The sequence below is a fragment of the Tetrao urogallus genome (assembly GCF_951394365.1).
Source record: "Tetrao urogallus genome assembly, chromosome: 1".
Classification (NCBI taxonomy): domain Eukaryota; kingdom Metazoa; phylum Chordata; class Aves; order Galliformes; family Phasianidae; genus Tetrao; species Tetrao urogallus.
In genome coordinates this window covers 116,239,679-116,260,446 of record NC_136813.1, presented here as the reverse complement: position 1 = coordinate 116,260,446, position 20,768 = coordinate 116,239,679, and the positions used below count along the sequence as shown (strand labels likewise).

General features: G+C 39.2%; 1 protein-coding gene across 1 annotated transcript in view; it reads right to left on the bottom strand.

Moving 5' to 3' along the window:
• Positions 1–4,318: 4,318 nt before the first annotated feature.
• LOC306950187 (transient receptor potential cation channel subfamily V member 6-like) overlaps positions 4,319–20,768 on the bottom strand; it is a gene marked incomplete at both ends in the record, with an annotated part of 32,771 nt that continues 16,321 nt past the window's right edge. Inside the window, 8 exons of the mRNA XM_079540357.1 lie at positions 4,319–4,589; positions 6,584–6,690; positions 7,756–8,024; positions 8,753–8,819; positions 9,102–9,267; positions 10,308–10,384; positions 11,486–11,572; positions 11,869–12,081. Coding sequence (XP_079396483.1) covers positions 4,319–4,589; positions 6,584–6,690; positions 7,756–8,024; positions 8,753–8,819; positions 9,102–9,267; positions 10,308–10,384; positions 11,486–11,572; positions 11,869–12,081 — 1,257 coding nt within the window. The remainder of the gene's footprint in view (positions 4,590–6,583; positions 6,691–7,755; positions 8,025–8,752; positions 8,820–9,101; positions 9,268–10,307; positions 10,385–11,485; positions 11,573–11,868; positions 12,082–20,768) is intronic.

The following is a 20,768-nucleotide window of genomic DNA, read 5'->3' as shown; positions in this document are numbered from 1 at the left end:
GAATTACATTGCAGTCTTTCTCAAGGCAAACTCAAAGCTCTTGCAGAAGAGTTCTTTGTGCACAAGCTGTCTCTCAACATCAAATTTAGGGAGATATGTAAGCAAAACTGGGTTGTCTGCATCTTTTTTGGGGTTTTGTTTATTTGTTGCATGTATACTACGGAGAAAACCCCCCATGTCTCCCCACGTGTTTTTTACTGCAAACAGCTATAGCAAGGACTCACAGCTGGAAGTATGTCCTTTCAAAAACGTGAAGATCTAGCTTATTCTCCAAAGAGCTTCTACTGCCGTTTTCACTAACCACTCAATGAGTAAAAAGAAAAGGGGGAGGCAAGGGGATGTTGATAGTTCCTACTTTGCACTGAAAATCAGTATTTGGAACTCTATACAGATATTGTATAAATGAATTTCCAAAATGGATTGTTCTGGGAAAACAGATTTTATTCTAAAAATTTAACCAAAAAAAGTGACCCAAATATTTTGTCAGTTCATGTCCACGACCATTACTAGAGAAACTAACACAGAAATTATCCCATTGTATTTATTTTAAACACAAAAAAGTAGACAAGACAGTCCACATATTTAAGATTTTTATTGTCAGCTAAATACTTCACATTTTACTACACGCAGGTGGATAAAAACATTTTTTCTTGATGCATTATCACAAACTCAGAAGTCACTTCAGTGTCTTAAAATATATTTTGAGATTGGCAGAGTCAAGAAAGGCAGGAATATTTGTTTTGAAATTGTTGCAATATTGTTAGAAGGGAGAGGAAAGATTGCAACAGTAAGAAGGAGCAATACTAATTTATAATTTTAGGATATATCTACATCATGAAATACAAAACACTGAAGCAAATCATGGAGCAATATATTTATGCAGAATATTACAGCAAAAGTGCTTTACCTTTTGTGCTATTGCAAATATTGCTGTTTCCCAGCCTGAGTCAGATTTCATTAAGCCAGATGAAATGTTTCTCAGGTTTGTCAACCTTAACCTTGTCCTGAGGTTCACATGGGCATGGCAAATGTGCCCATTTTAAATTAAATTCGCTTTAATTTACAAGACAAATTTAATATATTTCTCTTTTGCTGGACCTGTTATTTCTGCTGACCTTTGTCACCTGAATTTTTTTTCTATAACAGCTGATTCTCCAGACAAAAACGAATGTTTAAAATGGGCTGCACAGCTCCACATGAAAAAAAAAATGCTAGGCAAAGTTGTCTGATTAATCGTTTACTTACGGTAAAAGATTCTGCTGCCTTTTGTATTTTTTCCAATTTTTATTTATTTATTTATTTATTTAATATTCAAGTTACCTCAGAAAAGTGGAAGCCAAATTCTAATAGCTGTTATTCAGCTCTAAACTAGAGTAAGAAGACTTGGTCTACATTGATTTATAAAACATAATAAAAATCAGTACATTTTCTCTGCTTTTATTTACATTAGGCAACTTCAAGTACAGTAAATACATAATGCAGATTTTTTTTTATGCGTGGGTGCTATGCAAACGTTCTGAAAGTCAACTCTTACAGAATGCATTATTTAAAAAGACATTCCATTAAAGTACCTTCTACTGACTTTCTGTTGGTTTATTTTTTTCTCTTTATGGAGGATGGATTCAGAAATCTGTAAAGGCTTATCACTGCTAGCTGAGTTCTTTCCTGCCTCCTGCAATGTCAGTATGTTGCTTTGAGTCATTAGGTCAAAATTTTCATTATTGTTTACAGTAATGTAGAAGAAAACAAACTCAATCTCAGAGACATGGCTTACACAGCTTACATCTCTAACAAGACTTTTTGATTTATTAATATTATTAAATAATCACAAAGCGAAGTTCTTGTGCAGAAATGGCCACAGTCAGTTCCATCTTAATTGAATTTCTACAGCTTTTCAAGTTAATGACAAGCCTGCAGGGGTAGAAGGGAAGTCATCAGTTCTGCTTTTCCTGTTATTTTCTATTCAGTGTGAAAGAGAATGCATTTAAAATCATTGTGGAAACTCACATTTCTGGTTAATGTGCCATATTGTTCCCATCTCCTTCGACCACCAGTGCAAACCTTACATATTTAGGAAAGAGATGACAATAGTTAGAAGATCAAAACTTTCAATTCAACCAAATGTAACAACTCAGAAGTATACAGTCAAATTACAGAGAGACATTCTTCTGTCAGTCTTCTATTGGAGCATAGCTACACATCCAAGTAATAGAAGAAAGGCATTTAAATAAATACATGTTGTTGCAAATACTGTGATGCTCATTACTGCAGCTGCAAGAGAAAACGTGGAAGACATTTGCAGTGATTTTTCAATAGTCAGAAAAGCACTGTATCCAGCTTTTTCACTGTTTGCTTTACTTTTCACAAGATGGTTTGAGTCAATTCCTAGCACTCGATTATAATCCTCGGTTTCTTCAAAACAAAATTTCTGTCACTGGTCCTGTTGGAATGGAAATGTTGAGACCATGTGCTCGTTTTCACACACTTCTGCTACTGGAATGAGACTCCACGCTCTTAAAAAATACCAAAACCCCTGGAATGACAATCTATTTCTCTGGGTATTTCTCAGTTTATCTTAAAGTCACCCTAGGCAGATGACAAACTGACAGACTGAAACACGTTTGTCTGGGTGATTTAGTCATGTTATGAGTTAGTAATGATAGTTTGGGACTTTCTGAGGGAGAGAGAGACACCACAGTTTCTGAACTGTCTTTTAAATAGTTCTTTTTTTTTTTTTCCCCCAATATTTCCTCTCCATTTCATTCACCGCTACATTGTTCTGTTAACCTTGATGGTTCAGTAGTAAAACTAAGCACTACAGTTCAAAACCCTCCTCTTCCACAGAAAGCAAGAGACCAGCGTCAGCTCACTTGGGCGCTTAACGGACAGGACGGGATGGGACAGGACAGGATAGGGTGGAGGAGGAAAGGAAAGAGGAGAAGAGGAGAGGAAGAGTTCAGTTGGTAGACATCTTCAAAGATCATCTTATTATATCCTCTCATTAGGAAAAAAGTTCCCACTTCAGATCCTTCAGATCCTCCCAGGAATAGAAATCACTTCTTTTAAAAAGCAATACAGCTTAAAGTGCATTCATATGACAAAAATAAATAAATAAAATTAAAAACAAACAAACAAACAGAACAGCCCCGATAAAATAGAAATGTTGAAAATGCAGCTAATAGAATTTTCCATTCTTCAGAGAACGATATACATCAGGCCTTGAACGCCAAGGTTAAAGGCCTTTAAATCAACAGTGTCAGTGACTACCTTCATTCCCGAGCATAGTTATAGGGTTTGGCTGGACTTAATATTTAGTTCTGTGTCAAATCATAAAATAGTACTTCAGCCAGCTGTATTTGCTATGAGAGCACAGGGATACTGTGAGAATGAAGGGAAAGATTTTGCAAGAGCTGCTCCAGAAGTAATGCCTCCTATTTTATTGTGTTGTCTCGCTATGTCAGAGGCAGATGGTGGTGGTATGGCAGAAAAGGTTGAACCTTCCTACCAACAACCCATTACGTTTTGTTGCTGTGTGATAGGGGGTAGCAGAGGGGCAATCTAACTAAGTGGTGTCTGACACAGAAGTGCATATGAAGCAAAGATGTAGAAATGAATTCCTCTGCGCAGAAACAATTGCACTGATATTCATCAAATTCATCAATGTTTGTTGAATAATTATGGAAACCAAACAGTGGATGCAAGCACAGTGAGATGACGAAGCATGCATTTCATCGGTGGTGACAGTGACAGTCACCACCACTGGTGCAGATTTTTACCAGCAAGACATGCAGGCTCTTGTTCATCACTGGCAGAAATGCAAAGCTAATGGTGGTGGCTATTGTGAAAAACAGTGTTTTGTGGATGAGAATTTGCTCTATCAAACAATTTTATTATGGTCTTTGTTTCTGTTATATTTTTCATGGAAATAAACAGGATGCATAATTTTTTAAGTGACCTGCATATATGTTACACTCTGGGAAAGGTCTTACTAACTGCCTCTTAGTAAATTGTTGAAATTCCAGTGCTGGCTTCTATTGCTCAGTTCTGTGGGGTTTTACAAGCATTATAAACTACAGGCCTTAGCTCAACAAGTCGACTAACTTGGCACAAATATTAATGCAAAAGCAGGGACCCCTAAAAAGTAGGAGAGAAAGACTTCATCTATATATCATAATAAAGATACCAGGAACAATTTGTGATGCACTGGCAGAGCTCAGCAATGCTGTTGAATCTGTAGCATGCTGGAATGTGTATGAACAGTTGGAGGAGACAACTACTGTGGCAAATGCAATCCATGCTGTGGAATGAATAAAGAAGGTTAGACATCATAGACTTCTTCCATGGCATGATTGATTTCTCCATGAAGTTGGTGGAAAGTATTGCGCCTCAGTATCTCCCAGCCACTCTGAGAATTAGTCCTAGATGTGCCTCGTGACAATGATGGAATGGACATGTCCTTCTTGTACAGGATGTTCCTATCAACTTCCAGCTTTTCCAGACTTTTGTCACAGTTATCCCTATCATGACCCTTAAATGCTTCTGTGAATCGCATCATCTTGTGTTTGTTGGGATCAATTCTGTCTTCTATTCTGTGAGAGGATTTAAAAAAAAAAACAAACTAAATGAAAGAGAATTTTGCCAGTTTAATCAACAAAATAAATGAATAGACCACTCGTAAATACATGCTTAAAGACTCAGTCATTCCAGAAACACCTATGCAGAAACAGGAAACTGATTAATAATTCTTTTGGTTTTCTTCCATCTCTAACATACAATCTCATAAAAGTAGCCTCACCAACTCAGCAGCTAGCACAATTATCTCCTTTCTAGGCTTTCATTCCTGACACTGACTTCAGCCCATCTCCCTTTTTCTCCCTGGCCATGATTTGCCTTTTCTGATTTGTCAGCTGTAAATGACTGGCAATTCCACACCATTGAACTCCAGCTCCAGATCCTTTTTATATCCACATATACTCATCTATTTCCTTCCTTGCTGTCTCTCCTCCTTAAATACTCCTGGTTGCAAGTGTCAGGATGTGTCATTTATCTTTTGCTGAACTTTGATTTACCTTGTCCACTTTCATCAACCCTTCTCTGCTTCACTTAAGAAATGACTTTGGAAATATCGTCCCATACTATATATGACAAACATACATGTAATTTGAAAGAACTTCTCACATGCTCCCAAAGTAATGCCTCCCATTTGTTTCAATGGAAACAACAACAAAGAGCACAATGACACTATTTGATACAACAAATTCTAGCTATAAAACACTATTTTTCAAAATAGCCACCACTATTGGCTATTTTCACCAGTGATGAACAAAAGTCTGCACGCTGTGCTCATAAAAATCTACACCAGCAGAGATGACCCACTGTTTCACAGCATCTACAATGGTGTAATTGCTGAAATGTGCCATCCACCATCTCACTGTGCTTACATCCACTGTTTAGTCTCAATAAGTGTTCAGCAAGCATCAGTGAATGTCAGTATGTGCAATTATTTCCACGTGAAGGAATTCAATGGCACACCTCTGCTTCCTATGCACTTCCATGTCAGATGTCATTTTGCCAGACTGCCTCTCTGCCGCCTGTCACACAGCAACAAAATGTTAACAGAATATTAGTGGGAACCAACATTTGCCTCTGACACTGTAAGAGAACATTTAAAAAAAATAGAGAGAGGCATTACTTTTGGAGCATCTCTCACAGTTCACATCAACACTGTTTTTCCTTTGTATCCAATGAAGAATTTCTGCTGGGATATTGCTTTTGCAAAGTTACATTTTACATGTTGGTCTGAAGTCCTTGTTCCTTGATAACAGTTCAGATCTGTTTGTTCTAACTGGTAAACCTGAAAATCTGCAAGGCTCACTTCTCCCTAAAACCAAGCAGAGTCTTGTTTCATACAGCCACCACTATCCCTTCTGGTTTTATCAGCAAAAAATAAAGCAGTGAGAAAGCGCATATGCCCAAATATGGTTTATACTTTTCTCACCCCAGTAGAAATGCTGATTAATTTTAGGAATACTTTGTTAACGAGACTACAGACTGTTTTTTATTTCAGGGCTTAAAAGGAAATCTCAGACCTGAGACTTTGTCACTAGAAACAATCCTTGCATATTATAAAATATAGTTATTATATTTACACCAAAAAGAAATTCTCTTTAATTATTCCTGTCCTATTTTGAATCATCTGAAGCACAGTTCATTACTGCTGAACATCTGATTGCTTTTGCCTCTGCTGTTTCAAGCATCAAGTGCTCAGTCAACCAAGCACAGCAGTGAAGTTTTATCATCATTATAAGGTGTCTGAAAAAAATATAACTATGCTTTATAACCATGCAATTTCTAGGATGTTTCTTCTGGAAATAATGGAAAAGAAAGCATCAACTGATGAGAAGAATTCAATAGCAGAACTTTCTGAGCAGAACAGTGTTTGTCACTCATAAACATAAAGCAGACTAGGATGTTTATTCTAGAAGGGACTACAAACTCTCCTCTCTAGGCCATTAGAATGACTCTGATCCATGCATTTGGAAGTCTCTTCTGGGATCTTTATGTGCACTGGAAGAGAACTTACCTGAGATACCATCGGTCCCCCAGCCCGTACTCCCGCCCACAGATCCCAGAGCGAGGCCAGAGACACCGTGGCAGTTTTCGTTCCAGCATGACAGTGGTAGCAACAATCTTCACCATTAAAACAAAAATAAATAAATAAATAAGACAAAGGACTGGGTTGAGTTAGGAAAAAAAAATAAATCACTCTCTTTTCAAAATTACCAGTCTCACAAGTACTCATCAGCTCCATACATAATGAAAGAAAAACACGAAGCCAATATTCTTTGTTACAGAGCAAGTCACAATTTTAGTTCTAACTGTGCTATGATTGCCAATGGTGCTCTTCAAAAAAAATGTTAAACTTGTTTCCTTCTATACCTGATGAACACGACTAGAATAATTAATTTATAAGATAAATAAGAGGACAACATTTACATCATCGTTAACAATTTTCAGAACTTAACTACCCTGGCCACACAACAACAGTTAACTGACTTTCTATTTTATCTCAGGAAAAATACTAGGAAGTGGGTTTCCTGTTGAGCAGTTCTGTAAGCGATCTGTATGAATACATCAAAAGGCCCGAGTCTTTTCAGGAAGTGAGTCAGGCCAACTTCTCTTAATGGATCCAAAGACATTACCCACCAACTTCTAACCATTAGCTTTCATTGTATCTTCCTCCCAGACAATCTCTGCAATTATTATTTAACTCTCAATTACACAAGAATGTGATTTTTAATAAAGAGGCAACTTTAATTCTATTTAAAAAGAAATTCCGCACTTAGTGAAGAAACTTAGTGAAGGGGGACACAGTATGGACAAGAAAGGTTGAATGGGCTTTTCCCTCTGCTGTTCAAAACAGGGTAATATTGTTGGTATATAGGGTAATATATTGGTATAGTAAAATTACTATACCAAAGATATAAGGGAAGGTAGTTTCACATGGGAAGATCTACAGAAAAGTAGTCTATAGAAAATCATACTGATAAAACAACACTTGGAAGCTGATGCACAGAATCAGTAAAGCAGAATTAAAGGGCTTATTGAACCATGAGAAACCTATGAGCAAAATGAGGGTCTGGGAAAGACTTTATAGTGCAGAGAAAGTAAAATAAGTAACTGAATTGGGGAACATATTTTTCCTGGACAAATTTTCCTTACTTTTATTCAAAGAGAACACCCTACTCAGATTACCTGGGCTCTCCAGAGTTCATCTCGTTCATGAGCCACTCTCCAGTGGGTGTCACCCATCATGGCAATTAGCAAATTGAGCATAAGGAGGGTGGCAATGATGGCAAAGGCAAAGTATACCACACTGTACATAAAAGGCAGGTCTACATCATAGTTTGCAGGGCCATCAATGATAGTAAGAAACAGCTCAAAGGTGGTGAACAAGGACATGGGATAGTTGTAGAACTGCCCGAGGTTTTCAGGGTTCTCTGTCTGGAAGATGATGTAAAAAGCTAAAGGAGAACAATGGGGAAAAATAAAAGATATAGTTTAAAAATGGGAATCATAATCCAAGAGCAACAACAGAGTCTTATTAAGTGAAGCTGACAATACAAGCTAGTCTGGGAAGGAGTTACATGTAGGAAGTCTGCTCCTAAAGTAATGCTACCCATTTTATTATATTGGTCCACAATGTCAGAAGCAGCACCATGCTGGTGGTACGGTGGCAGATGCTTAACCTTCCCAACAATGTTCCACCACAAAGGCAGTCTGATAAAGTGGCACCTGACAAAGAATATATGAATATGAAAGAATATGAATCAAAGGCGTGTCACTGAATTCCTCCATTTAGAAAAAATGGCGCCTATTGACTGTCATCAAAATTGTCTACAAATGGAAATTTTGTCTTATTCGTGGGAAAAATAAAGCTAAATGTGTCACTTTTCAAATACAAACACCATAAATACAATATGCTTTTAAATTTTGACTTAGATATACATAGATTTATCTGGATTGTCCTAATTTCAATTACCCTGGAAGAGTTGAAAACCAAGCTAATCAGAACATAAATCAGTCCAAAGAAAGAGTCTATATTCAAAGAAATAGAAAATGCACAATATCACTACTTTTGCCAACTTTTATTCACAGTATGACATGAGAGTAATCTGAAACCCAAAGCACTTAATTCATATCAAAAGAGTTGGCAAAGTAATGTAACACCATTTTCCTTTTCTAGACTTACCTGATGCAAAGCCTAGTATCACCACAGCCATGAGCCAGCAAAAGCGCATAAGATCTCCAAATATCATCTGCAGAGCAAAGACAGAGCCACCATAAGACCCAACTGTACCACCAAGCCACCATGCAACCCTTGTAAATCATTTCCAGATTCTAACATCAACAGTGGATGAGAGGAAGCTTCTGCATGAAAGAGAGAATATGAAAGTCCCAAACCCTTCATTCAGACAGGAACTTGTCCATTTGCCACTAATGCAAGTCCAGAGGGAGAAAAAGTATTCTTTCAATTCTCCCTGTGTGCAAAGAGGTGTCACAACATGTGCAACAATCCCTTTTTTTTTTTTTTCTTATACCTTCTGGATCATGATGGTGAAGGGCCCAAGCATCTGGAAGCCTCGTGCAAAGTACATGACATTGCACCATCCTAGTACCAGGGCAAAGGACATGGGCACCACCTCACCAGTAGTGCTGGTAAGACGCATCACCATGGTTACCAGAATCATGCAAGCATATGTGATACTGCAAAGGAAGAAGAGACAGTAAAAAAATGTTCAGTAAACAGATCTTACCCTTACTTTTTCTTTTCTTGACAAAAATTTCAAGACAGGCACATACAGCCACCAGCTCATAGGCAGAGACCAATCAGCATGCTCAGTTCTAGCTGTCCATTCGCCTGGCTTCTTATACACCACTTGGGCCAACAAGAGAAAGAAATCAACAATAGGAATGCTCTAAGGCAGGCATGTCCAGCTCGCAGCCCATGGGCCGGATAAAGCCCAAGACAGCTAGTAATTCGACCCCACAAGATCATAAACTTTTAACATTATGATTTGATTTTTAGCACTATTGTCATCAGTTGATTACAAATAGTTTGAGGGCAGATTGTCTAGGCTACAACAGTACATTGTGGAGGGGAGGGAACAGTGCAGTGCAAACTCTGCCACTTGCACCCACTCAGACACATTAAAACCTGCGTGTGTTGCACGTTACATGTACTTGTACCAGTTGATGAGAAAACACAGTGATTACTGATAATAACATTTCAACTTACCTACAGTGTATGTGAGGACTTGTGCTTTTTGTTATTAAGTAGGCATGTAAGTTTTCTTATTTAATTATTAAACTCCAACTTGTGTTATTTCTTAGTATAATTTAATAAGTTTACAAATTCACTGTGGAAGAAATATCCAGAATGCTCATGTAGTGCTGAGAACTTCTTTTTTTTTTTTTTATTTTAACTATTTCAAAAAGTTCACAAAAGTATAAAATAATTTACAATACATTTTTAACTAGTTTTGCGATATGCACTTGATAAGTGTTTCTGCTATCCTGTTTCTATTTTGTTACTTATATACATTAACTCTGTTATATATTTTGTACGTGGCCCAAGACAATTCTTTACTCAGTGTGGCCAAGGCAAGCCATGGTTGGACAACTGTGCTCTAAGGGAACAGAGGAGGTGACTCATCTAGAAAAACACAGGGTTGGATGGGAGGGGGAAGTTGCAGGAGGAAATGAGAGATCATGTATTTATTAAACTTAAAAAGTGGTGTACTTACACAATTATGTGGAAAGGTCCTCCCAGGATGGTTTGTCCAAAGTATTTCGCTGCTCCAACTCTAAGGATATCTGGGATCTAAGAATGATATCCTATTGACTTCAGGATTCCATTATTAAACTTAAGGTAACCACTAATATCAACAGAGTCTTGGGGTCAATTGTATCTGCTCTGCGTGCTGCTTCACAGTTTGATTATAATTTTATTTTAAAAACAAATGAATGAATGAAGCAGGCAGATCGAGAAATTTTGATATGAGGCAGAGATTCTGCAACACAGAGCTATGATCCTGAAGTTAGTGTAGAATACTTTGAAGAGACTAGACAAATAGCTGAGAAAAGACAAAAAAGAACTCAGAGGGGCTTGTTATGTCATCCTCTCTTTGCTAGCTGTAGCAGAGCCCCAGAGTCCTGACCAAAAATAGAATAGGATGAAACACCTGTTCTTGTGAAACATATATGAAGAGAGATAAATCTCTTCTTTTTCTTTTCTCTCTCTCTTTTTTTTTTTTTTTATAATGGGGTTTGAAAACTCAATCTTACTACAGTTATTACCTTTGGAACCAGTATTTGAGTTTTCTCTATATAAAAATTTTGAACTTCGACTTCATGTTACAATGATACCGTATGTGTGTACATGTTTAGTTTAAAAAACTTCAGCTCTGATCTAATTTTAAAATTAAAATTCTAAAATTCATGATCAGGAAATCACCTAGACACATCTACTGCAGAACTTTGGCTGTGAACACTCCTTTTATAGGCCCACATTGTTGCTGCTCTCCAATTAAACATAAACTTTCCTGTATAAGCACAGGATTCATTTTACCCATCTCCCACATCAGTATAGAAAGTCTCTTATAATCTCATGTAATAGTTGGGTTCAGTTGGAACCACAGATGATGCTAATGGGAAATCTAGCACTACCCTACAGATAGTATTTGATAGTGATCAGCCCATCTAATTGATTCTTCAGTACCTAGAGTTTTACTAGTAAGCTGTCAAAGCATCTGTTTCATCCAATAAATACTGTTGACAGTGTCAACTGCAACAGATGCATACTGAAACATTTAGACTCAGCAGATAACCCTTACTGAGTTATGAGCACAAACTCATTTTTATGCACAAAATAAAATCATGTCTTGATTCAGTTCAAAACTCAATAGCTCACTGTTTCTCTTACCTCAAGGATCAAAATTACTACAGCTCCAATAACTGTGATCAGTTCCCCCACCAGCCTCAACTCATCCTCATATGTTACATAAGATTCCTGAAAGGAGAAAAAGGAATGAAAAGAAATTAAAACAGAGAATGGGGGAAAAGAAGGCCCAATGTTACTGTAGCAAACAGGAATAGACGTGACAAGGCCACAGGAACTATCCCAGCCCAAACAACAGAGAACAGATCATGCTTAGTGTTCCTCACTTGATGAAGGTCAGCCGATGGGGAAAGGATGACAGCTGTGAAAACTGGAGAATAGGAGACACTTGGACTTTCCAGATAAGTAGGTGAGATAGAAATTGCCCAGTGCTGCCTGTGGAACTCTCATTCCTACTGACACAGTACCTGCAGCATTTTCTGGACATAGACTGTATTGTCTCTACTGCTTGTCTTATTGCCTGTTCGAGGTTTCAGTGGCCGGTAGACACAGCACATAGTGAAGCAGACCATGTAGAGTACATAGAATAAAGCCAGGAAGCAGAAATAGGGCCGTCCATACATATTCCATTTCAGGCTCACCAGCTCCTTCACAGGTGTTAAATCTAAGATCTGGCGTGCCTGAGAAAGATAGAGAGAAGGAATTATTTACTGTGAGGGAATTTGTTTATAAGCATCACTGACACTGTTTCCCTGGAAAATGTTAACAAACTGCTCTCACATTATTCAGCATTAGGAAGCCAATTTGGTTTTGAAAAATTAGAATGATCAAGTGATTTTGGGTTTGCTCAGTTTGCTAATAGGGCCTTGGAAAAAGAAAACATGTACATAGAGAACAGCTTTTGTGTACCAGTGGCATACACTGGAAAAGTATATTAGACACCGTTTAAGACATGTTTTCTGTCCCTGTAGCCTGGATCCATATGAATATTTGATACAGTCCAAAGGGCTAAATTTAGAAAAAGTTTACCAAATCTGTGAACACATGTAATAATATTTCAATTCATGAACTTTTTTATTGTAACTGGAAAATTCTTTGAAGAATATTTTATGTTAAGTGAGAAAGTAAGATGTAGAGCAGACAAATGCAATCCTCTGTTTGAAATATACGTTATTAGTAGAATATGCAATTATATTTTCAGTTTCTAAGCAATATTGTGGAATTTTTTCTTAGTATTTTTTTTCTTCAAATTGGAGTTTTTCGTTTTTATGTTTAAATTAATACTAGTTTCAACTGCTATTTCTATCAATGTTAGTGCAATTGTGGAAGCGTTATCTTTAGGAAACAGATCAAAACGTCCACAACATCATTTGCTCTTCTTAAAAAACTGATATTACCTAGGTAACTAAGAGGACTTTGCAAAGATTTTGAAAGTTCTTTTACTTCTGTCTAAATGCTGATTCTTAATGGCCCGCATTTTCAAGTTTTCATTAAGCTATGATGATAAAAACTACAGTACACTCCCAATAAGGCATACTGTTAAAGTAAACAAACAAAGCTCTTTCAACTTAATTCCTCGGGATTATTTAGATTGTATTCAAGGCCTTGACCTTTTATTTTAATGTGACTGCGGTACAGCTTAAAACGAACAGCTAAAAGACCACATATTTCCAGGAATAAACAGAACCTTCAATGAGCATCTTGCATGATAGAAAAAACAGCACTACTGAATACACTGGGGTTATTTTTCTGTCAGAGATCTGCACATATTCTTACAAACTGTGCAGATGAGAATTTCTAGACACAGAAAAAGCTTCATCAAAAAGGTTAAGAGTATAGTTTTGGAAGTGACAAAGAGGCTTTATAAAATGCTATAGCTGTAGAATTATGAGCATTGGAGGGAGAGAGAAATCTTCTTTCATCATCCATTTCAATTTACAAAATTAACAGGAATAATCCAGAAATTTTCTTAACTGTCTTCATGGCTGCTGTGGTTGATTTGCACATGTGCATATACAGAGCAAAGAAAATATAGGAAGATGTTCTGAAAAAAAATTCAACATTTTTTCTCTGTTGAGCATCACTGATCTAAAAAAAAAAAAAGAAAGAAAGAAAAAAAAAAACAATACTGAAAAGAATAACTAAAACAGGTGATGCACAACACAATTGCTCACCAGCAGCTAACTGATATCTGAGCAACAGTATCCCACCTTAGTCAACTTGCTCCGAACTTCATTGTTGAGCTTGAGGTTGTATTGTATGAAATATCCTTTTGGTCATATTAGATCCAGCTTCTTGTACACTCCTTGCTGGAATCAGGTGTACCCTCAGCAAGTTTGTTGATGACACCAACCTGAGTGGTGCAGTTGACACAATAGAAGAAAGGAGGGAACACCATCCAGGGAGACCTGGACAGGCTCAAAATTGGGCACACAAGCATCTAATGAGGCATAACAAGGCCAAGTGCAAGGTGTTGCACTTGGGACAAGGCAATCCTGGACTTGGAAAAGAATTCCTTGAGAGCAGATCAGTGGAGAAAGATTTGGGGGTCTGGTGGATGAAAAACTGGGCATGAGCCAGCAGTTTGCTCTTACAGCTCAGAAGGCCAACAGTATCCTGGGCTGCATCAAAAGAAGGGTGGCCAGCAGGGAGAAGGAGGTGATTGTCCTCCTTTACTCTGCTTTTGTAAGGCCCCATCTGAAGTACTGTGTCCAAGTCTGGGGCCCCTAGTACAGGAAGGATGTGAAACCGTCAGAGCAGGGCCACAAAAACAATCAAAGGGCTGGAGCACCTCTCCTATTAAGAAAGGTTGAAGGAGTTGCTCTGATGTAGCTTGGAGAAGAGAAGGCTCTGGGGAGACCCCATTGTGGTCTTCCAATACTAGAAGGGAGCGTATAGGCAGGATGGGGAATGACTTTTTACATGGTCTGATAGTGATAGCACAAAGGGGAATGGCTTTAAACTGAAAGAGGGAAATTAAAGTTAGAAGTTAGGGGAAAAGTCTCTATTCAGAGGGTAGTGAGGAACTTGAACAGATTGCCCAGAGATGTTGTGGATGCCCCATGTTTTGGAGGCATTCCAAGCCAGGTTGGCTGGGATCCTTGGTAGCCACAACGGAGAGCTTGGAACTAGATCGTCTTTAACATACTCTCAACCTAAGCCATTCTATAACTGTGATACAGGGTAATGTGAGAAGTAGAAATTGATTTAGTACAAGAATTGCTCAGGAACAGCGGGAAATTTGTGTTATTAACATTATTATACTAAATCCAAAACAGCAGCAATACCAGTTTGTCATGGTTCAGCCTAGTTAAGTGACTATGAATTCTGTGACCATGAAGGCCGAAGGGACTAGCTAGATTGGACAGGACCATCTTGATTATTAGATCATCAAGTATTGACCAAGCAGGTGGTTTCTGCCAAATGGTTCTCCTTGTGCCTAAATGTTCTACCACCCGTTGCCTTCAACATAGTTTTAACAGCCCATTTTATCGTTCGATTTTACCAGAAGTCTGATGCATGGCAGGGAATATGATAAATCCATTCAGTGCCATGATGTTATGGGCTCGAGTGCACTCTCAGCAAGTTTGACAATGACACCAAGCTGAGTGGTGTGGTTGATACATTAGGAGAAAGTGACACCATCCAAAGGGACCTAAACAAACTCAAAAGATGGGCCCAGTGAATATAAGGGAGCTGGGCTTGTTGAGCCTGGAGAAGAGAAGGCTGCAAGGACACCTCATTGCAACCTTCCAGTATTTAAAAGGGGATTACAAACAGCAGGAGAATCAACTTTTTACAAGGGTAGATAGTGATAGGACAAGGGGGAATGGTTTTAAGCTCAAGGAGGGAGGGTTTAGATTGGATGTCAGGGGGAAGTTCTTCACAGAGAGAGAGATGAGGTGCTGGGACAGGCTGCCCAGAGAGGCTGTGGATGCTCCATCCCTGGAGATGTTCAAGACCAGGCTGGATGTGACCCTGGGCAGCCTGATCTAGTACCAGACCTGGAGGTTGGTGGCCCTGCCTGTGTCAGGCAGGTTGGAACTTGATGATCCTTGAAGCCCTTCCAATACAATGCATTCTATGATTCTGTGATCTTTGGTCAAAGTATTTACAAAAGAATTTTTGAAATGAGTCCCATTATCTGACTCAATTCTTTCTGGAGCACTATGTCATCACAGGACTTGTTTCTTGAGACCTGGTATGGTGTTTTCGGCAGTAGCATGGGATACAGGATATGTTTCAAGCCTCCATCATGGTAAGTGCATAACACATACCATCACAGGTTTGTGGCAGGGTGACATAATCAACATGCCATGCCACTCCATATTTATGCTTTTACCATCACTTTTCCTCACAGAAAGGTTTCACCCTCTTGGCTTGCTTAATTGTGGTGCATATCCATGTAGCCATGCATAACCTGTGCAATAACATCCTTATTTAAGTCCACCCCTTGGTCTCTAGCCCACTGATATGTTGTATCTCTTCCTTCTTGAACTGAGGTTTCATGAGCCCAACTAGAAATAATTCATCCGTTGACACTCCAAATCTATTTGAGCCCCTTCAATTTTGGCAGCTTGATCTACCTGTTGGTTATTTCTTCTTCAGTAGCCAGAAGTTAGTTCTTCTTCAGTGGCTCAACTCTTGGTCACGTGAGCATCTGTGTGTGATGCACCTTTACAACCCTGTTCTCTATTCAGGTAGCAAAGTCTTTCCACATTTGAGCAACCTATATAGGCTTACCCTTTCTTTGCCAGTTGTTTCATTCTCACTGCTGTTACCATCCCCATACAGCATTTGCTACCATCCATGAGTAGCATCATTTTTTTTCATCATATTTTTATACCATCAGTATAAAAATAAAGCATTGGCCACCTCTCCTGTTCAGCAATATCTAAGGCCAGGTGGACAGCCTTTACCTCTGCAAATTGTCTTGATTCTCCTTTTCTTTTGGTGGCCTCTGCAACTTGTCATGTAGGGCTCCACACAGCAGCTTTCCATCTGCCAGGTTTCCCCATAGTATGACATGATCCAACTGTGAACAGAGCATATTTCTTTTCATTTTCTGGTAATTCGTTATATGGTGGGGCCTCTTCAGCACATATTACCTCTTCTCCTGATGATGTTCCAAACTTTTTACCTTCAGGCCAATCCATGATCACTTCTAAGATCCTTGGATGACCAAGATTCCTCATCCAAGCTTGTTGTGTAATCAACGCAATCCACTCACTCCAAGTGGCAACTGTAACACAATGGGTGGAGAGAACCTTTCCTTTAAATGTCCAGTTTAGCACTGCCAGTCAGGGTGCTAAAAAGAGTTGTGTTTCAGTACTAATTACTTCGGAAGCAGCTTGAACCCCCTCATATGTGGCTAATATCTCCTTTCCAGTTGAAGTATAGCTCTTTTTGGAGTCCCTTTAAACTCAACTCCAGAATCCAAGTGGTTGGCCTCAGGTCTGTCCTGAGGCTCTTTACCTCCAAGTGGGGCCTCTTTCTCCAGCGGCAATGTAGAAGGTTTTTGTATCATATACCATATGTATTGGCTCCAGGCTGTTTCCTGTTTAATATGCTCAAAAGCCTACTGCTGCTCAAGGGCCCATGTAAAATTATTATTCTTCTGCATCACCTGATGAAGGTTGATGAAGGCTACAATTTTGGAACATGCATTCTTCAAAAACCCACTACACACTGAAAGGATTATGTTTCTTACTAGTGAGCAGAGAAATAGCAGTAATTTATTGAATACACCTGTTGGCATGTGACAATGTCCATCTTGGCACTTCATAGCTAGGAACTGGATTTCCTGTGCAGGCCCCTTCATTTTGTTTTGGTTAAAGGCAAAACCGATTCACAGAAGGATTTGGATAATACTCTCTCCTTTCTCTTGTATTGCCCTACGCAGTAATGTCATCAATGTACTGTAGGTGCTTGGGAGCACTGTCCTGTTCCAGTGCAGTTTAGATCAACTGATGGCAAATTATTGGGCTATGTTTCCATCCTTAGAGCAAACTGTTCCAGGTATACTGAATTCTTCTCCAAGTGAAAGAAAACAGTGGCCTATATTCTGTGGCCAAAGGATTGGAGAAGAATGCATTAGCAATTTCAGCTGTAGCACACCACTTGGCTGCTTTTGACTCCAATGAATACTAGGGTTCTAGCATGTCTGATACAGCAGCACTCAGTGGGGGTGTGACTTCATTTAGGCCACAGTAGTCTACCATCAGCCTCCATTCTCCACTGGCTTTATGCACTGGCCATATTGGGCTCTCAAAAGGTGAATCAGTTTTGCTGATTAATCTCTGACTCTCTAGTTGATGAGTCAACTTATGAATGGGGAACAAGGAATCCCTGTTGGTGTGGTACTGATGTCTGTGCACCATTTTTGTAGAAATCAGTACCTGTTGCTCTTCCACTTGTAGCAACCCCACAAGAGACAGATCTTCTGACAGGCGAGGCAAAACAGACATCTGCTTAACATCGTCTGCATCTACAGCAGCTATTCCAAAGGCCCACCAATACCCCTTGGGATCCTTAAAATAGCCTCTTCTGAAGCAAATGACACCAAGTATACATGGTGCCCCTGTGCCAGTCACAGTAGGATCTTTTGCCAGTCTTGACTAGTGAGGCTTATTTCAGCCTCCAACACAGTCAGCTCTTGGGAACCCCCAGTCACCCCAGAAATACAAGTTGATCCTGCCCCTTCATGACTCAAGGGCATTAGAGTGCACTGTGCACCAGTGTCCACCAGTGCTTCATATTTTTGTGGTTCTGATGTGCCAGGCCATTGAATACATGCAGTCCAGTATACTCTATTTTCCCTTTCCTTCCCCTGGCTTGAGGCAGAGCCCCTCTAATTGTTATCTCTGTCATTCTTCTCTTGTGATTCATGATCAGGATTCTTACAGCTCTTGCCATGTCCCACAGCAACTGGAACAATTGCCTTCGTAGAGGAGATCACCTTGGCAGTTGATTTGTTTTGTAATTCTTTTTCTTTTGTAGAGTAGTAGTGGGGTTTTTATGCCACTTCTTCATATCTTCTCCATGCTCACATTGGTAACTCCAGAAAGCAATACACAACGTAGTATTACTATTGTCACTTGCTCGAGCGGGAAGACATCTGCTTTTAATAGCTGAGATATTGGATGATTTAGTCAGGGAGCAAATCAGTTTGATCAGCCCTTTCAGTAGACTGTTTTGATAATCCTGATTCTCATCAGGTGTTTCTGATACCACCGCAGCTTCATCAGGTTCATCATGATTAAGCAAGGTAGACAGTTCCTCTGTCGTATCTTTATGTTTACTCTGCATTTTATTCACTCTTACAGTTACTTTTGAAATGGCTGAAATATAAGCTTGTGGAGGAGCTAAATGTTGTTCAGTGTTATGAAGTCTATTCATCAATATAAATGAAATGGGTTGTCTTCACTCTCTTTCATACATTCCTGGTGTACCAGTGTACTTCTCTGGTACAGTTCTTGTGAATTTTTGCCACATACTTGGTGCACACGTGACTCTCGCAGGATCATGATCTTGGTGTGGATTGTCAGGAATGAACATGGGGTCATGTAACACTTCCACCACAGGTAATTCTCTCAAATAATAGATGTCTTTTTCCACAGTAGTCCATTTCTTTATCTTAGGCATCAGATCTTCTTTGGAAGGGTATTTTTCCTCTAGGGCTAATAGCATTCACCTCCAGAGGGTGAATGTCCCATCCTGACATCTACTAATTCCTTTGTCAATAGCTGAGTCCTTAGCAATACTTCCCAGCTGGCAAGCTTCTCTACCATCTAGCAACACACTATTGGCCCCAGTGTCCCAACATCACAGTAACCGGGCAGGTTCATTTGGGTGCCGTACAAAATCTTTTCCTGACCTTGAATTTCAGTCATTTTCAGAGGTTGGGTACTAATAATGGTCACAGTGTCTTCCTCACCTTCTTCTTCTTTTTAGTTTTTGCTTTTGCCTTAGTTAATGTCGGTGACAGTGGTCTTGTTCAGGGCCCCTCCCCTAGATCTTCTTCCTCTTCTTTCTCCTTCTTTTCATTCTAAATGATGTAACATCTGTTTCAATTTCTTATAGGGGCAATTGACATTGATACTGGTGCCTCCTGTGGTTGATTAGACCTCACAGTTTTTATGCTCTTTCTCTCTAGCTCAACTCATTCATAGTGGAGTCTGGAGCTTGGAAACTCTTTTGCTGAATTTGGAAATTCTCTTTCTCAATCCGGAGACTCCCTTTCTTGACCCAGAGATTCTCTTTCTCAGTTCAGACTTTCTCCTGGAAACTCTCCCTTTTGGCTCAGAAACACATTTGGATTTTGTGTTGAGGGACATGGTTTAGTGAGTACTATTGGTGATAGGTGGATGGTTGGACTGGATGATCTTGAAGGTCTTTTCTAATCTTGGTGATTCTGTGATCCTGTGATTCTGTTATCCTGTGATTCTAACATCCCTGGCATAGTGTTGAATGAGGCTTGGTAGGCATAAGCCAGGCCCCAAATAATTTGCATCTCCTCAGATTTATTGAGCCACAACACGCCTGTCTTAGATACCTGCTTAGATTCTTAGGATCTTGAAGGTGTTCAGGAGTAAAATTCCATGACACCGGGGATGCCCATCTCTCTAAAGTCTCTCTCAAGTCCCTCCGCACTCACTGCCACTCAGTATTCTCTGGCTTTGGGGAAGGCTTCCTCAAATATTTCAAATAAAGATACTAAGTGAGATGACAAGGAATACATTCAGGGAGATTGACAACATGATCACTGAATGAGCATTCAAAAAACATATAAGGGATTCAGGGGACAGATTGGAAGCCTGTTTAAAAATCACGTGTTCTGTAAAATCAGAAACTCCATCTGGGACATAACTTTCAATGCTCAAAACATACCACAGTGTATGCAGGCACCAGATAGGTGTTTCCACTGGTACTTCTAACTTTTTATATATGTATACAGCTTCATAGAGCAGAGTGGAGGACTTGATAAAGTCTAGTACATTCTAAGTATTAAGAGGATGAACATGATGGAATGTAATCTCTTGAAGAACAGTTTTACAAGAGAAAGAAAGTACATTTTGTCTCTTTATAAAAACAAGTTGACACAGTGCCAAAAAAAAAAAAAAAAAAATGGTGCAGTTGGCAGTCCACCTAGAAATCAAGGATTGTAAACAAGATAAGCTTTCTAACAACGCTTTCCGAGAGTTAGAGCTCAGAGAGTTTTGCATTAAAAGTTTGTTTTTCAAGCCAGTGCACCAAAAATGTCACAGTTAGGCCCAGTTCAGCCTTGTTCTGTGACTGAAGTGGCAAAGGGACCCACGGACCCACACCTCAGGAAAGGGGAAGGGAAAAGACAGGGAGATAGGCCCAG